At 36.0% G+C, this 17917-nt stretch overlaps 2 protein-coding genes and 1 pseudogene across 2 annotated transcripts; 1 reads left to right on the forward strand and 2 right to left on the reverse strand.

Moving 5' to 3' along the window:
* Window positions 1–242: 242 nt before the first annotated feature.
* On the forward strand, window positions 243–1872 carry LOC126784165 (protein LIFEGUARD 4-like). Its single transcript, XM_050509651.1, has 3 exons — window positions 243–495; window positions 1385–1542; window positions 1654–1872. The coding sequence occupies exons 1-3, from the start codon at window positions 243–245 to the stop codon at window positions 1870–1872; spliced, it is 630 nt and encodes a 209-aa protein (XP_050365608.1).
* A 3758-nt stretch (window positions 1873–5630) lies between these two features.
* LOC126784549 (bidirectional sugar transporter SWEET9-like) lies at window positions 5631–7827 on the reverse strand (annotated as a pseudogene).
* Window positions 7828–14641: 6814 nt separating this feature from the next.
* On the reverse strand, window positions 14642–16568 carry LOC126783023 (bidirectional sugar transporter NEC1-like). The gene is made up of 6 exons (XM_050508403.1): window positions 16421–16568; window positions 16224–16260; window positions 15906–16116; window positions 15628–15789; window positions 15404–15523; window positions 14642–15304 (listed from the first exon to the last, which is right to left on the reverse strand). The coding sequence occupies exons 1-6, from the start codon at window positions 16467–16469 to the stop codon at window positions 14987–14989; spliced, it is 897 nt and encodes a 298-aa protein (XP_050364360.1). The 5' UTR covers window positions 16470–16568; the 3' UTR covers window positions 14642–14986.
* Between the last annotated feature and the right edge of the window lie 1349 nt (window positions 16569–17917).

Here is a 17917-nt window from a genome sequence, read left to right on the forward strand (position 1 = left end):
ATTCTAACTTGAGTAGAGTTGAGGGGCCACAGAAGAAAGACAACAGGTGATAGACACCGCATGCATTCCTACTCAAATTCAAACGCGCACTAAACCAAATCCAAAACAGCGAGTCAGGCAGTCAGCGACCATATATATAACAAGGGCAAGGGTGATAAGGAGACCTAGAATATATTGCTTATTGAAGCTTCCTTCCCGCACTTGGTCGGAAACCAAACACTCCCTCTATCGATCTCGTTGCGATGAAGACACCGTTGAGCCGGAACAATGACTTGGAAGCCGGCAGTACTCCGCTACTCTACCCTTCGATGACTGAAAATCCCGAGCGCCGATGGGCCTTCATCCGAAAAGTGTATGCCATTCTCGCCTTTCAGCTACTCCTCACCATCCCCGTTGCCGCCACCGCCTTCTTGAACCCTGGCATCGCCGTATTCCTCGTCGAAACTTGGCTCGGATGGTTTCTCAAACACACAATCATCATCACCTCCGTTTCTGGTACGTACGTTATGTCTCTTTCATGACTATTCCCTTGGATCAAATCGGTAAGACTCTGAAGACTTAGGGTTTCGCCATTGTTTGGTTTGTTGCAGTGCTTTTAGCCATGATGATTTATAGCAAACAGCACCCTCTGAATTACGTGCTCCTTGGGGTTTTCACTTTCTGTGAGGCACTCATGGTCGGAGTTAGTTGTACATTCGCCAGCGGTACGTCATTACTCGATCATTTTTTTAGTTTTTACCTCATTCTAAAGCGGCGCCCTATCTAGGACATTAACACGTACACTAAGGTGCCCTAGATAGTCACTGCCTGCGAACACAGCAGTTTTCACTATCCTAGTTGAAACTTGAAACAAAATCTTATTGATTGCGGAATCAAATTCCTTTTGGGTTCCTAACCCAGGTAGGAGAAGCATCAATCAACAGATTGAGGATCTAAGAGCTCAGAACTCAATCCATGTCCTTAGCAAAGATAATCCAGACTAGTACGTATCTAGGGATCAATTGATCAAAGAGCTCGTCATGAAAAAAAATCAAATTATCTTCCATAAGAAAATCAATTTATCACAAAAATTCACATATATATGCGTGATCATACGTACCTTTATGTCATTGTTTTGGAGTTTGTAATTATAAATTGTTTTTCAACAGTAAGTCTGTTATTGAGTGATTTATTGGGCAGTTGTTTTTAGCCAATGGTATGTAGCATTTCCATGATCTGTACACTCAGTGGTTTTGGGATTAACTGGATGAATGTGTAAATTTCATTGTTCATTAAGTATTAACTTTCATTTATGAAATATAGTTGTAGTAACACATGCATAATCTTATCAATATCATAGCTAACTAGCAAAATGGAACTAAGTAATTTATTCAATTGCAAACAGGGAAGGTGGTTCTGGAGGCTGCAATTCTAACCGTTGCTATTTTTCTAAGCCTGACCTTGTATACCTTTTGGGCCGCAAGGAGAGGCCATGACTTCAACTTCTTGGGTCCTTTCTTGTTTGCATCCCTGCTGACTCTGGTTGTCTTTGGAGTGATACAGGTTGGCCTCTAGACTCTTGCAGTTTTTTCTTTTCAGTGCTTTAATGTTTTCAATTATATTTGAGCTTTAATCTCTTCAGTTAATAATAGACTTATATTGGTTTTGATGCAGATTTTCCTCCCTCTTGGTAAAATTAGTCATATGATATATGGAATTGTGGGAATACTAGTATTCTGTGGCTACATTGTCTATGACACAGATGAACTGATCAAGCGCTATCAGTATGATGAGTACATTCTTGCGGCCATTGACTTGTATTTGGACCTCCTTAACTTATTTCTCAAGATACTCGAGGTGATGAAAGACGCGGAGAGCTCAGACGATGCTTAAACCTCGTACTTAAGTAGCCTGTTAATTATAACAAGCTTGTGCAGATTTTTTTGTGTCTTAAGCATTTCTGTAACGTACTTGATAACTAGTTTACATGCCCAAACTAGATTGAACTTCTCTCCTTTCTATCTACTGTACATTATTATATTGTTACTTCCATAAGAAGTACATATGAGTGATAAGACTAATGAAGAGGTTTAACTAGATCGAAGTAGAAGAGCTTTTGCTAGCTTCTCATATTACATAATTTTCCTGGTCTAGTTAGGCTAGTTGCCTTCATCTAATCTCACAATAATTGGTGCACTTGGGTTCATTACTTTTCTTCACACAATGGATTCAGCACTTGACTTTGTAATGCTCTCTGATTAATTTTCATGGTTGTCGGCTTCAATGCTACCACTGTTCTTCATGTCCTCTGCTTCCAATTGAGTTTGAATATTAGTTTCGCTTGGTGTTACTATGTCATTGTTTTCTACGGATGCAACCGGCCTGTTTGTGCTCGGTAATACAGATAACATCGTGGTGTTCTTGTAGACCAAGAACATAATCATCTGCGCAATCCCAAATGCGAACCCTAAGATGTTTGGAGCTTATACATATGAACACAGGAGGAGATGAGCAACATACTTCAACAGCACATGCACAAACTTTTCTGGTGCAAGTTTCTGTATGAGATAAAGGAAGCAGGAAAGAAAAAAATTGTACCGCTATGAATAAATCCCTTATCATAGAAGAACCACATAACAGCACAAAGCGTTAAGCAGAGTGACAATGGTTATGACATGTATTCCACACTCCTTTTTTTAGTAACCAGTTTCTGAAAAAAGCAAGTCAAACGAAGTGATAATCAAGTATTTAGCATGTGATAACCAATATAAGGAAATAATTATGTAAAGAGTCAATAATACCATAATACTGAGAGGAGCGGCAAACACTTAGACATTGAACACAACATTAACCCACCCAACAACTTTCAACCGCAGAAGAACATTTGGGATATATGTACGTAGCGTGTAACCACTAAGATCAAACCAAGAACTAAAATTTCGGCAAGAACGGAAATATCGATGAACAAAAAATTAGAAATTTCGATTTTAAAAAATAATTAAGTAAATTGATGAAAATTTATATAAAAACATGGAATTTTGAATGAAATTTTGAAAAATGTTAATTTGATCAATTATCTATTATATGTCATAAGAAATTATTATATAAATATTAGTTTATAGTGAGTTATAATAATTTGAGATGAAATTATCGTCGAGCATTATTAAAAATTTACTTACTATATATATATATATACAGTCTCTATCCAGAGTGAAGCTTTACTCTGAAATTACAGAGTAAAGTTCCAATTTTAGCACACTTTTCGGTCAAACGTTTTCACAATAAGCGATTCAATATTTATGTATGCTATTTAAGATCATCTCTACAAAATTTCAACTAATTCGGACATCGTTAAGGTATTAAAATTAGATCAAATCAATGAATGAATTAAAACTGTTCAACGTGAACTGTTCGTGTAAATCTGAATTTTGAAAGCTCAAACCATTAAAAAAATTAGATGAAACTTTGTAGAGATGACCTTAAATAACATACCTAAATATTGAATCGCTTATGGTGAAAAAATTTGACCGAAAAATGTGCCAAAATTGGAACTTCACTCTGTAATTTCAGAGTGAAGCTTCACTCTGGATAGAGACTGTATATATATATATATATATTTACACAAAAGAGAGGGTAAGTTATCACGCCTTATTTACATATAATACATTAAATATGAAATTACATTAGTGATTTAAAACCACATAAAGGATCTATGAGGTACAAAATGTTCACTATCTTCATTATGTCATTGAGTAAAACCCTTAATATATTGTGAAGAATAGTCATTAAATGATACATCCTCTTTATAATTTTACATATACAAACTTATATGACAACCATAGGGGGGGCTCGTGAGTGATTGACTGTGGGTTGTGGTACTAGTAGCTAGTTCCCGTTCAGATCAAGTATTTTTTGACTTTGACCATAACCATAGTTTTATGAAGATTGTGCATTAGATTGTGTCCATATGTTTTCACTTGATTACATCTCATTAAAGAATAAATATGGTGGATAAGATATGTTGAATTTCCTCTATAAGGGTAAGGTCCATCATTGATTCCTCCTAGACCAAAGAGGTTCAGTTCTCCTCACAACTAGTTCAGTTTTATTTCAATTTTAGGTGAATGTTGAGACATTAAATGCAATATATAATAAAAAAGCCATATATAACAATAAGTTGGTGTAGTAGAGTTGACTATAACTTTGTGCTTGCAAAAAAATGGATTGGAGGTTCGATTCTCCTAACCAGTGATTTTTTATTTTATTTGAAGTTAGTCTGACATGTGGCAATATTATGAAAATATCAAGAATTTTGAAAGTTTCCGGATATCTCGGAAATTTTCAAAATGGAAACTTTCACGAAAATATTGAGCAAATTATGGATATTTTAGTCCTTGGATCAAACCATAAGCCGCAACATTTGGTAGCTTTGCTGTGAAAATTTGCAATACCATAATTAATTTTAGTTCCATCTTTAATCTTCGCCTCAATATATAATACACTGTAAGCATAAAAGGGAGAAGATCGAGTACCCTGGCTTTCGGTGATTCATAAATCAAGTACATTGATTTTCTCTTGAAAATCCTATAAAATGCTGGTCTGAAAACAGATTACGTACGAAGTTAGTCAGATAACATGGAATCCATATATGAGAATCACAAAGAGAGAAAGATAAGGAAATCACAGTGGAGCAATGGTAAACTTGGAAGGCAATTAACGATGGTAACTACAGAAATTTCAGAGAAAAAAAAAAGAGACATTTAGAGTTTTGAAAGTTGAAAGTTGAAACATTAGTAAAATATAGAAGTAACTAAGTTTTGCTTATTTCGTAAAAACTAGCTAGAAGGTATAGCTTTACTAGATAAATTACCAAGAATGCCAAAAACAGAGGCCATAAAATGAGGATTAATGGCTGCCATTCTCTCGGCTCAGCTCAGCTCTTAAATGAATGACTAATTAGCTAAGATATAATTAAGGAGTCGAAATTGATATCTAACATCTTTTCATGGTGGCTCAAGCATCGTATGTAGTTTTATTTTGTGATCACACCATTTTGATTTTAATTTCGTTAATCCAAATGAAATGTTGGAAATTAGCATGTGTGAATTCTTTGATTCATGCATGGCTACCAAAGCCTCTCCTCGATCACATTTGCATCTTTTTAATTCAATCTCTTACTTCGCATTGGCGAGGTCAATTTAATTAGTCTTGAACGAATCACATAGTCCTTTCTTGTTCAATTACCAATTACAGAATCCAGAGTGTAAAAAATGCATGGCTTCTGAAACGGGCCTAATTTCCAGTTCTTTGCTTTAGAGTTTTGACAGAAGCCTCGTCATTTTATTTCATGGTTTTTGGAATTCATTGAATAGTTCATGATTGATAGCCATGGCAATAGAGAACAATCTAGGGTTTTGAGATGAAGACGAAGAAGAAGATACAGAGAGAGAATTGTGATATCGCTATTACCAGAATATTAGAATTGTTTAGAATACAGAGAGAAAGAGCAATTTATACAACACTGAAAGATAAATGATACTAACTAACTATGTGCCAGAGAACAAGCCATGTGTCTCAGCAATACTAGAGATTTCATCAATCCAAAATAACATTCTAACCATGATTAAGTAACAGATATATACACGACTTATTTAAATTGAGCCCCTTCTCAAGATGAGGCCGAAGGCAGTGGCCACGGTCGCCTTGCCTTTGGGCCGGCCGTCCAATTGATTTTCATCATCATTCTCATCATCATCAGTTTCGAATTCACAGCTCTTTTGCAAATCCTCAGCTTTCGTTTTAGTACTAATGACAATTGCTACAGTCATGTCGTCATCTGCTGGGGCCGGAATACTAATTGTGCTTCGTATCTGATCACTTGGAATGAGTTTCGGTAAGATTGCCATCTTGGTATTATTCTTCCTGTAGACGAGGATCGTTGTCATCTTAGTGATTCCGAACGCAAACCCTAAAATGTTTGGTGCCTATACATAACCAACAAAGCAGCAGGCATCAGTATAAATAACTTGTCAGTGAATCAATCTGTATAAGAATTGAGCAAAGCGCAGGAGGGTAAGAAAGTGGTACCGCTATGAACATATCTTTTATTAAAAGACCATAGAAGAACCACATGACAGCACACATAGTTAAGCTCAATGATAAGGGGAATGACATGTACTCCACATGTATACACTCTTTGTTTTGATTACCTGCCTCTGAAAAAGTAAGGGTTAAAGGAACTCAATATGTCAATATCAGTAGATCGAGATAAAGGTTCTCTGATATATTGACTAAATTAAGTAAACATAAGGTTATATATTATTTATATTTTACCAAGATAGTAAGAGGAGCAGCAAACATACAGACATTGAACACAATAGTAATCCACCCCAATGTTTTAAAAAGTGAAAGCGTACCCCAAGGCGTTTTCTTGAGAGCCTTGAGCCTTAGAACTTGAGGCGCATAAAGCGTAAGACTTATGTTATAAAAAAATTAGTAGTTAAATGTGTAAATATATAATTATACACATACAAAAAGAACAAATATACATAAGAACTTACCAATTTATTGCATTTAGATATAATGAAATTCATAATCCAAACGTTTTAGATAGTTTTCCTCAAATTAAAACATTATATAAATAAATATAAAAATATACTTAAAAAATTATTTTTTAAGGCGTAATAAAATGCGTAAAAGGCGTAAAAACGTAACATAAGGCGTAAAAGGTGAGCCTCGGTGTCCAGACCGAAAAACAGAGGCGTTATGTAAGTAGCTTTAAGCTTTTTAAGCTTGAGACGAGTTTTTTAAAACATTGATCTACCCCACAATCTTCAACCGCAGAAGAACATTTGGGACCAGGATTGTACCCAGTAACATCAAACCATAACCCAAAATATTAAACAGAATAATCAGCTTTGTTGTAAAAATCTGCAAAAACGAAATATATATATATATATATATAATGATTCTCAATTGCGGACGTCTGAACGGGTTTTCCGTCCAGATTTCTACCGTTTTTCCATGATTCGAACGCCGGTGACGCCGTTTCTTCTCGCCGAGGTAACATCACATCTTCCTAGACGCTGCTATAATAAAGAAGAAAACCAAAAGAAATCGGGATCGGAGGTATGTGCAACAACCTTCTAAGAACTTCACCACCGATCATGGTGGACCTCCGATTCCGATTTCTTTTGCCTTCTTCTTCATCATAGCAACGTCTAAGAAGTGTGATGTTACTCTGGCGAGAAGAAACGGTATCGCCGACATCTAGATCGTGGAAAAACGGCGGAAATCCGAACGGAAAACCCATTCGGACGTCCCCAACTGAGAAATGGGAAAATAAAATGCGAATCAAGTACCCTGGATTTTGGTGTTGCATATATCATGAACATTACTAGGTACGCAGTTTCGAGATGAAGCAGCCAATGGAATTTATCACGACCATAATCATACAGTTCGTCTTGAGGAAGGCATAGTAGAACGTCAACATGGCACAAAACAATGCAACAGAATAGGGTATCGAAGGGAATCCCTGTGTTGATTTATTCTTGAAGATCCAATAAAATGTTGGTCTACAGTACAGCTGTGGGTTAAGAATATATATGACATGAAATCCCGTATGCATGAAGAGAGAGAGAGAGAGAGAGAGAGGTGTTACGTACAGTGGAACTATGTAAACACGGAACCTAGAAAAAAAATTAAGAAACAGATGCGAAAATTAAACAGAGATCTTTAGAGAGCTAAATAAAACAGAAAGTTTTGATAAGAGCTAGAGATATCTAGGAAGTAGCTAGCTCAGGTAGCAAGAAAGAGACTACTACCCATAATTCCAATTACGGAAGCCATAATTGGTGTGAAGCTCTATCTGCTCTTTAGTTATAGCCAGAGATTTTAAGGACAAGCACAAGAACACGGACTCGAGTGGAGCTTAATATTGAATCTATCGATCGAGTCTATTTATATATAGAGTAAGATATATCCGGTGGCGGAACCTGAAAAATAATCTTGAATTGGCTAATTTTTTTTTTGGGTTTGAAACCTAGTCAAGCTAGGAGGCTCATCACAAAATACTTTTCCTCTCTTCCTCTTCCTTTTCCTCTAAATTCCCTATTTAAATTAAATATAATCATAATTTATTAATAAATATGTCAAATGTGATATGTATATGGAAACTATAATATTTTTTTTAGGAAAAAAATCACAATTTAGTATTGGGGATAACATATTTGTAAAAAAACATAGATAATTTTTTTACCGGAGGGGTAATTTATACTAAATATATCACTAATTATGTAATTAAAACTTAATTAAAGGGAGAACTAATTTTCGCCAGAAGGGCCATGACCCTCTCTGGCCTCCAAAGAGATCCGCCACTGTATATATCCCATCTCGATCATGCATTCACTGATAGTCGGCATTGCATATTAAACTGTTATCTTTGAAATCACTTTGAGCAGTAGATAGTTGGGCGGTAAGCTCCACTATAATTTGCCTTTTTGCTTAATTAGCTAATTACCGAATAAGGCATAGGGCACAAGAGGGGAGGAACCACTTGCGGGCTAATAGCCCAGCCAAAAATGAATTTTATCTAATATATGTGTTAACATATTGAAGTTTAAGTTGGTGGAGTTGGCTAAAGGCCTAGTTCAATTACCACTTGGCTAAAGGCTGGTCTTCAGTTCGATTCCCACCTCCTTTTTGTTTTGTTTTTACTTCTCCTCCTTCCTAATTATTTCTTTTTTCTATTTTTTTCTCTATTCTTATATTTTACAATTCTGTCTGTTATTTTCTATTAATAAATCTATATTTATTTCTACTATATCCCCATTTTCTCACTATTTTTTTAATTACAACATATTCTTTATAAATTCTATAAATATTTAATTTTCTATAAAAAAATGTGCATAAAACCAATCCTACCCATTTTTTATTCTTGGCTCCGCCACTGTAACTACGAATTCCGAAAGGGGTGGACTAAAGTTGACAGTAGTGTAAAATCATTAATCAGATGGAAGTGCATCAAAATCATCCCATGTAAAAGGGTGGAGCCTCCAACAAAAGTGGCGATAATGAGATATCATTGGATTGGACAAGCTTTATTTTCCCAAAATTTGTTTCGAGTCTAATCATCTTTTAGCCAGATTGACACTATTTGGACGACCGTTCCATATGATACTCCCATGTATATGTGATGGTTTTGACATTAGCATTAAACATTTTTAGCATATAACATTGGTAAATCAAGATTAATAATCATCAATCTGGCAGGAAAATGTTAACTCCTCAAGTTGCCCTTAACAGTTCATCAGATTGCACAAAATATTTTCTGAATTCTTATTGGACTTTCCTGCACCCACGTGGTAAATAGATGAATGGAGAGCCTATCTCTGTTTATATATCAGAACTTATAAATCACAATTGTAAAAAAAAAAAGAGGCGCATGTGAGAGAAAACTTGAGTGTTTGCCCTCCGTCCTGCGGTGAGCCCTATCGTTGTCGGCGGACGAGGTTTGTTACGTTTTGTGGGTCTAGTGTGCGCCGATCTACTCGATCGAGATTAGATCGGGATCATGCATGGGGGTTGTGCGAGAAAGGAGGATCATGTCAGTCAATATCTGGTTTATGCGTCATTGGATTTATTATCGGGAGGGGAGTGTGTGGCTGGTGCGGGAGTGGTCTGATGGTGTTGATGTAGAGACGGCGCAGTGTGATCATATCGTTTCAATCCAGGCTACTCTCTCTATGTCTGATATGAGGAGTAGTATGAATTGTTTGATTGCTTGGGGCGGCGTTGATTGCTGGAGCGGCATGGCTAGCGCCACGTTGGTGGTGGTGATAAGACGAGGGTGGAGCGGCGACAGGTTAGGTGGTCCTCTAGTGGTGGTCAACGTGAAGATGGATTAGGGGTGGCCGGTGGCTCTCCTTCTCTCTCTCCAAATATAGTTTGGGCTTAGTTAACTTGTTAGGCCCAACCCTAATTAAGTTTTCTTTTCTAGTTTTTATTTATTTATTTAATAATTATGTTGCGCGTTTTGCATGTAATAAACTATTTTTCAGGGTGTGTCGGGCTGTGTGTCCGTGTGTGCATTCAATGTATCTTGTTTGTTCTAGGTAAGATGTGAGTTCCTTATTTTGTCAAATGGTCGTTGCCGTCTAGTGGCATTGTGAGACTAAGTGTCGTCGGATTAATGTTTTGGCGGCAACGTAATTGGAGAGCTGATTTATTGGACATTAGGATATGTGGGCGATGCTTCATCATTTTCAGGGTTACATATCTATTGTGTTCTCAGCTATGTTACCGTTGTTTTAAAAAAAAAATATAATCGCCATTAGAGTAATATTATTTGCTAGTTGGTGCTTTATTTGGTACTTGTTTAATGTTTTGGCGGAAACGTAATTGGAGAGTTGATTTATTGGACATTAGGATATGTGGGCGATGCTTCATTATTTTCAGGGTTACATATCTATTGTGTTCTCAGCTATGTTACCGTTGTTTAAAAAAAAAAGATATAATCGCCATTAGAGTAATACTATTTGCTAGTTGGTGCTTTATTTGGTACTTGTTTGTAGGGATTTCTGATATTATTTCATATTTTTGTAATATGAGGTTTAGGTTTCACGTCCTCCCTCTTTATATTTGACGTTTTCATTAATGAAGGCTTTAGAGCAGCCCCGCGGATAAGTGGAGTCAGCATTACAATAATGCAATCGTATCAATCATTACTGATTACTTGATTAATATGTAATAATGGAAATAAGATAAAGGTTTATAATATATATATATATATATATATAATTGATTTACTTTGGTCAGTGTTCCATGATAATGCTTTTGTCCGACTGCACTATAAAAGCAGTTGCGGAGCCACTAAGGAACCTACTATGTCCCATGCACCAATAGATATAAATATTTCAGGTTTGCTTAATTGTATTGTTGACAACTTGGAGCAGTGGTGTTTAGGCTGTTAAGGGAACACACATTTCCTTCAGTTTCTGAGTTTGAATCCCACTACTTTCTTTGAAACACACTTTCTATTCCTTGCATTTTTCTTCTAACAACTTTTATTCTTTGTCATTTTCTTTTAGCAGTCATCACTTGTAAACAACTTTAAGATTATTTCCCTACTTTTTTTTGTTAATTTAATGATTTAATAGAGTTTTAGATTAATTTTTTTAATCTATCTTACTTTAATTCCTTCTAATTCATCATAGCTATTCGTTTTCTTTAAAATTATATATATCACACTTTAAAAGTTTGATAGACAAGAATTAACATTATAAAAATTATGCGCCAATTAATTCAAATTTCTAGCTCCCCCGCTATATAAAAGGAAAGCCTAGAACAAGCATCATTATTTTAGCATATTACGTACTATTTCAACAGAATAAAAAATATAGGTCGATCGTTTTTTTTTTACTTACACAGATGCCGAAAGATATTTATACATATACTACAGGTGCCTAATGATTAAGAACAATGGTTAATGAAACTGGGTTGCAGTGTGACTCGATCTGGATTGGATCAAAAAAAGTAAAATATTAGGAAATGGAGAGAATAGGGGGACTAAAATCTTCTGTCCCCGTACTGTCTGTCCCCTGCCCTCTCTCCCACTCATATGTTGACACATGTCTTCCATGTCAGCAGATTTAATTGTTATTTAACAGAGTCAGGAAAATCGATAATGTAATTTAAAAACCTTATTGCAAAAAAAAAAAAAACCACGGGTTGAAGTTTTCTCTATTATCTGCTCTGTTATGCTCCTCCATGAAAACCCAGATCAACATATGCGTGGAATATGTTTGACGTCCCAGATTTATTGATCTGTAGATCTATGAAACCTATTTTATCATCTATTAGCCAAAATCACAATTTTATTCCAAAATTTCATGAGGTTTGATCTCAGATTGAATTCTACATTCCTCTTTAAACGATCCCAGATCAAATCTTATTTCATAATTGCAAAAGAATAAACTCATTGCAAAACATTAGGCTGCGTTGGATTGTTCAACGATCAAATCTTGTTTAGCCTGGATTATACCTGATGAAGTCGAAAATATGAATTGATGGGTTTGTGTTCTTATTGCATAATTGATGGGTTTGTTGGGATTCATGATCGGGGAAATTTTGATTAAGAATGATATGCATAAGGCTCTTGCCCATGATTGTAGTGTGAATTGTAAATTTTTTTTTGATGAATTCTTGGTGATACCGAAAAATCTTTTTTGAGAAATCATGTTAGTTATTGTTGAAGAATTAGAATTTAGATTCTTTTTAGAATTAGATAATATTCAATAAATAAAAACAATATTTTCAAGACTTAACTGTGTGAAGTAACAGTTAGACAGTGGTGATGTGTATTACACGTGCCATGAAATTAATGGGAGACATGGAGAGAGATAGAGAAACGGAGACAGAAGATTTTCTTCCATAATAGGGTGTTACACTGTTACTTTATGTCTTTGTCTGGTTGCATGTACTAATTATTCTTGCATGTAATGAATGAATTAATGAAATTTCAGCGCAGTCCAGTCACTGTTGTAGGTATGGTTAGCCAACACGTACATGTTCTATTTTGAAGAGGAGAAATTATTATATATACCTCATATATCTCATGTGGCATATTCTTTTAATATTATTGACCTATTTTTTATTATAATTTTTTATTGGTTCTTATATATAAATAGACTTTTGTCATTTTCACCGCGTGCATGTTAATTATACCATGACGTAATATAATTAGCTGAATACACCACATGACAGTGTTACATACTGTGGCGGGTACACATAATTACTCCACATACCAAAGTTTTTTTATCTCGCCTATGCTGACCAAGGAGGAGGAAATAAGTCGTATAGACTTAGAAAGCCTCTCAAGAAGCTGTGCAATCTCGTTAAAATTTTTTTTGATGACGTACTGAAATTGTACATATAGGGATTGTTTGTTGCGTGGGACTAGGCTATTATAGCTGGGCTTGAAGAGTCTCAAAAATCCCAAAACACTTGACATAGAGAGACCAATTTTCATGGGATTGTGTAAGACGAGTTCATTCACAACTTGCTACACCACTACGAACACAAACTAGAAACTCGTAAGCCTTCGAGCCTGTTGTTGCTACCCTCCTCACCCTCTTAATGACGACCATCACTTCCCTCTCAAGCCATGCCGCCGCCGCCGGGCTTCAAGCAATGTCGTCGATGCCAACTTAATTACTTCATGGTCGATTTGTTTTTGGGTAGGGCTGGCATTTCAGCCCGCGAACCGCAAACCACCCGCCAATAAACCATCAATTACCACCCTGTAGAATGATTGGTCTAACGGTTTATAACTCAATAATAACTTGTTAGTTAGCGGGTGAAAACAGGTTACACTGGCCGCTGCTAAGGTGTGACTCAAATGTGCTAGAGCGTAGTAGACTCATCTAATAATTTGACATTATACTTAATTTGATATGGAATTGTGGCCCTTTAACATATTTTAGCTTTTGTGTGGATTTAAAAAGGCATGAGTATGATGTCTTTTGTGTATTGATCACAATTTTTTTGTCAAGATTTTACCCTTGGTTGAATCATATGTAGATTAAAATAATATTCATTGTTTTTTTACGAAGAAAATAATACTTATTCTTATCTTTATTGGGACTTAATACTAAAAAAATATTTAAATTAAAAAAATAGCTGGAGTAAACTAGAAAAAGAATAATATACAAAAAAATTAAAAGAAAAACTTTAACGAGTTCCAATAGGTAACTCGCTAAGACCGCCACTCGCTTTAAACCGCCCCAACCCGCCTATTTGCCCCAAGTTGATTTATGGGTCTATTATTTAAGGATTTGGTGCCCGGGTAACTTGCTTTGCGAATTTTTTTGATTAATTCGGTGTTTGGGTAATATGACGAGGTATGATTGTGAATTTGTGATCAATTTCATGGTTGGTAACTTGATATTTGGGTTTAGAATATGGTGTTCTGAGTTTAGGTGAGTAGCTTCATCTGGTGTATTGAATTAAATGATGGTTTAGATTGAGTTTTGAATTGAAGAATTCAAAAATGGTTTTAAGAATCGATTCAATGCTTCATCTGGTGTATTGAATTAAATGATGGTTTAGATTGAGTTTTGAATTGAAGAATTCAAAAATGGTTTTAAAAATCGATTTAATATTTTGCGTATGCATTCGCTCTTGCATTCTCTCTTTTATTTTGATTTTTCTGGGTTTGCATTCTCTCTTCTACTCTAGATCTTTTAACAGAACCCAAGAGCCTGCAGCTTTGTAAACAGATGCCATGTTGCAATTAATATATATTACTAATATTAGTCCCAATTTCAAAACGCACCAAACACAAGTCAGGCTTAATTGAAAATAAGCTAGCCTTGAGCCCTTGAGCAGTCTAGGCTTCCACTAGAAACTAAGGAGGGCTATCACAATCCCATGAAACAAACATGCGGTATAGTGACAATACTAAACATACATGAACTCCACATCTTCCACTTCTGAATATTTTTATATTTGTACACGTACTTACACAGGTGCCTACAAATTAAGAGCATTGGTTATATTACTAACTAGGTTGCAGCGCGCTGCACTATTGACTCTTGATTCAGATATAAAATTTTAGGAAATAGAGAGGTAGAGCGAAGAAAAGAGAGAAATTAGTAAGGAATAGTTGAGTACGTATATTATTTCATTGTTGAAATCCCTATTTATCCTAGCTAGCTAGCTACAATGGCCAATGGGTGATAAAACAGGAAAACGCACTCTAACTATGCATTATTTCGGACAACGAAATTTCATTTACATACTCAACACAATCACACTGGTTGGGCCTGCGGCCTCGTCTTCGATTTATGACAATAGCTGATATTGATGAACTTTGCGCCCTTCGATTTACAAATGGAATACTCATACGCCACTACACTGGATGCACATATATAGACGCTGGAAACATATAGCTCGAATCGTTTAGGAGATGTTCTTTTTAGTTTTTTGTTTTTGGCTGAGGTCTTGTCGGTTACAGTGTGAGTCCCACGGCAGTGTCGTTGGTGAGCTTGTCATCTAGCCGCGCCTGCTCTGGTTGTTGGTTCTCAATATCACAAGTCCCAGAACTCTTCTTTGCATCCCCTGTTTTTGATTGAATTTGAGTATTGATGTCTATTACCGCCATTGCTACTTTCATGTCAGTATTCACCGGAACAGAAACCATGGTTGTGTTTAGTATCTGATCTTTTTGACAAGAATCCGGTGAGCCAGCCTTCTTGGTGCTCTTCCGGTAGATGCAGAACATGATCATCTGCACAACCCCGAATATAAACCCCAAAATGTTCGGTGCCTGCATATACCAAACAGGAAAAAAAATCATCAGCATAAAGAACTTACGTGAATATATTAATCTTTGTGGTAAAGAAAAGGGGAAAGATAGAATTCGAACCGCTATGAATACATCTCTTATTAGAAGGCCATAGAAGAACCACAGGACAGCACATAGCGTTAAGCTTAATGACAACGAGAACGACATAAACTCGACACTCTTTGTTTTGATAACGTCTTTCTGAGAAAGTAAGGGTAAAAGGATCAGTTGAACATCAACATTACAAACTGTAAGGTGGAGACGTTATTATTATGGACGATGACGATTGAAATTATATTACGTACCAAAACAATAAGAGGAGCAGCAAATACACCAACACCAAACACGATATTAACCCATCCGACGATTTTCAACCGCATAACATCATTTGGGATGAGACATGTACTCAATACGACCACTCCAAAGCCCAAAAAATTGAAAAGGCCGAAAAATTTTGCTGTGTAGATCTGTAAAACAAAAAAAATAGAAGCTAATTAATCTCCTTTCCCCTTAAAACACACACACACACACACACACACACACACATATAAGTGACAAGCTTATGAGTTTAATTAGTACGTACCTTGGATTGTGGTGGTGTATAAATCAAGAACAGTACAAGATATCCGGTTTCAATTAAGATGCCAATTGAATTTATCGTGATGATTATCATAGAATTTGTCTTGAGGAAGGCATAGTAGAGCGTCAACATGGCGCTAAACAATGCCACTGAGTAGGGTAGAGATGGGAACTGAAATGTTGATTTTTTCTTGTATATCCAATAGAATGTTGGTCTGCATGCAGAAAAATAAATAAGAAACGGTATCTGAGTCAAGTCGAGTAACATGATATCCCATATGCATGAAGATCGGAGAGGAAAAGAAAGAGAGAGATCTATTACATTGGAGCTAGGTAAACGAGGAACGAGCCGACGGTACCTATATATAGAAATCGCAAACAACAGATAAACTTTAGATAGCTGGAAAAAGAGGATCAATACATACAACAATGATTAATAACCAAGTTTCGGTGAGAGCTAGCAGCTAGGAGAAGATAACTCGCTAGCTTCTTGTAAGATATCGATAAAGAGATAAGTACCCAGAATCCCAAATATAGAGGTCATCAGATGAAAATTGAGTGGTGCCATTGTTGGGGTGAAGAGAAGTAAAGCTAGCTCTTCAGTAGTGACCTCTCAAACTGGGTATTTGAGCTAGGGAAAGCTAGCGCTAAGACACTGATAGAGACCAAATAAGTTAAGGACGTCGTCTGTTTATTCTTGCATCAACCTAGTGCATGCTTTATATACACGATTGAGCTTGATATTTAGCTCACATTGATCAATCATGCATTGATATTATTTGTCAAATCATGCACCTGGAGCAGTAGAGAGATAGCTCCACTAAATTTGGCTTCCTTTAGCTAATCACGTACTGAAGAGGGCAGAATGTGCACCTGACTCCAGAGGGGTGGGCTCGTGTGTCGCCCGATCTGTTACTCCCAGTAAAACTAGGAATAAGATCAAGATATACTGTGTAATAATTTACAGAGGGTACGTGGAGGCCTTCCAACTACAACAGAGGCACATGAGAAACAGTGGTTTTTGGGTTCTGCAGTTCTGCTATAGTAATTTTTTATGATCCCTCAACGTCTTCTCGATTTTTCATATTTTGTTGTTTTATTAGTAAGGATTCTTGACCACTAGCAACTGTTTAATGGGCCAAAGGTAGCTACAAGTATCTGAAATGTTCACGTCAGGATTCATGATCAAATCATTCTGGCCGAGCATGTAGGTCAGAAAAGAAAAGAATCTAATCTCATATCTGCAGATTAGGCAAGTGATGCATTTTCCTCAAAACTAATTATGAAAGTGTTACTTACTTAGTCTAGTTGTTGGATATAAGAGCGATACTAGTTAACCACATTTTGGGAACCGACCTAGAACATCATACGTATAGAGTTCAAGATTACAAATGTATTACGTACCAAAGCAATAACAGGATCATCATGCCAACACCAAACACGTACGATAGTAATCCACCCAACAATTTTCGAAACTCGTAGCACAACTAAGAGATGTTGTTTAGCAAAAACTTGATAACAAGTTAGACACTTGTACCGATGCGTGATGATCAAAACATGGTCATATAAAGTTGTTTAACGCCAATTGTATTTACTAGTGTCCAACACATTTACGAGAGAGTTTTATGAAGTTGCTGGTGGTGATCAGAACATGGTCATATAAAGTTGTTTAACGTAAATATATATGTATGTTGATTGAAGCATATGAAATGTTAAGGTTATATTGTATACTGTTGTGCATTAAAAATTCATGAGTTTTATGTGGATGTGAATCTCAACTCGGAAAGTAAGCTCGCACTACCATCATTTCAAAAAAAAATTTATTTTGAAATTGATTTATAACAATAATAAGGTTCTGGATAGTTGTTTTGATCTCAGAGATATTTTGAAAATTCACCAGTACAAAATAGAACATGGGAAACCACATAAATTTGGAACTTATAAATTAAAGTAACAAAGGGAGAGGGCGGGCCGGGCTCCAGAAAGCACAGCGTGATTGATGACAGAAGACGGTGG

The sequence above is a fragment of the Argentina anserina genome, chromosome 2 (genome assembly GCF_933775445.1).
Source record: "Argentina anserina chromosome 2, drPotAnse1.1, whole genome shotgun sequence".
In the NCBI taxonomy this organism is placed as follows: domain Eukaryota; kingdom Viridiplantae; phylum Streptophyta; class Magnoliopsida; order Rosales; family Rosaceae; genus Argentina; species Argentina anserina.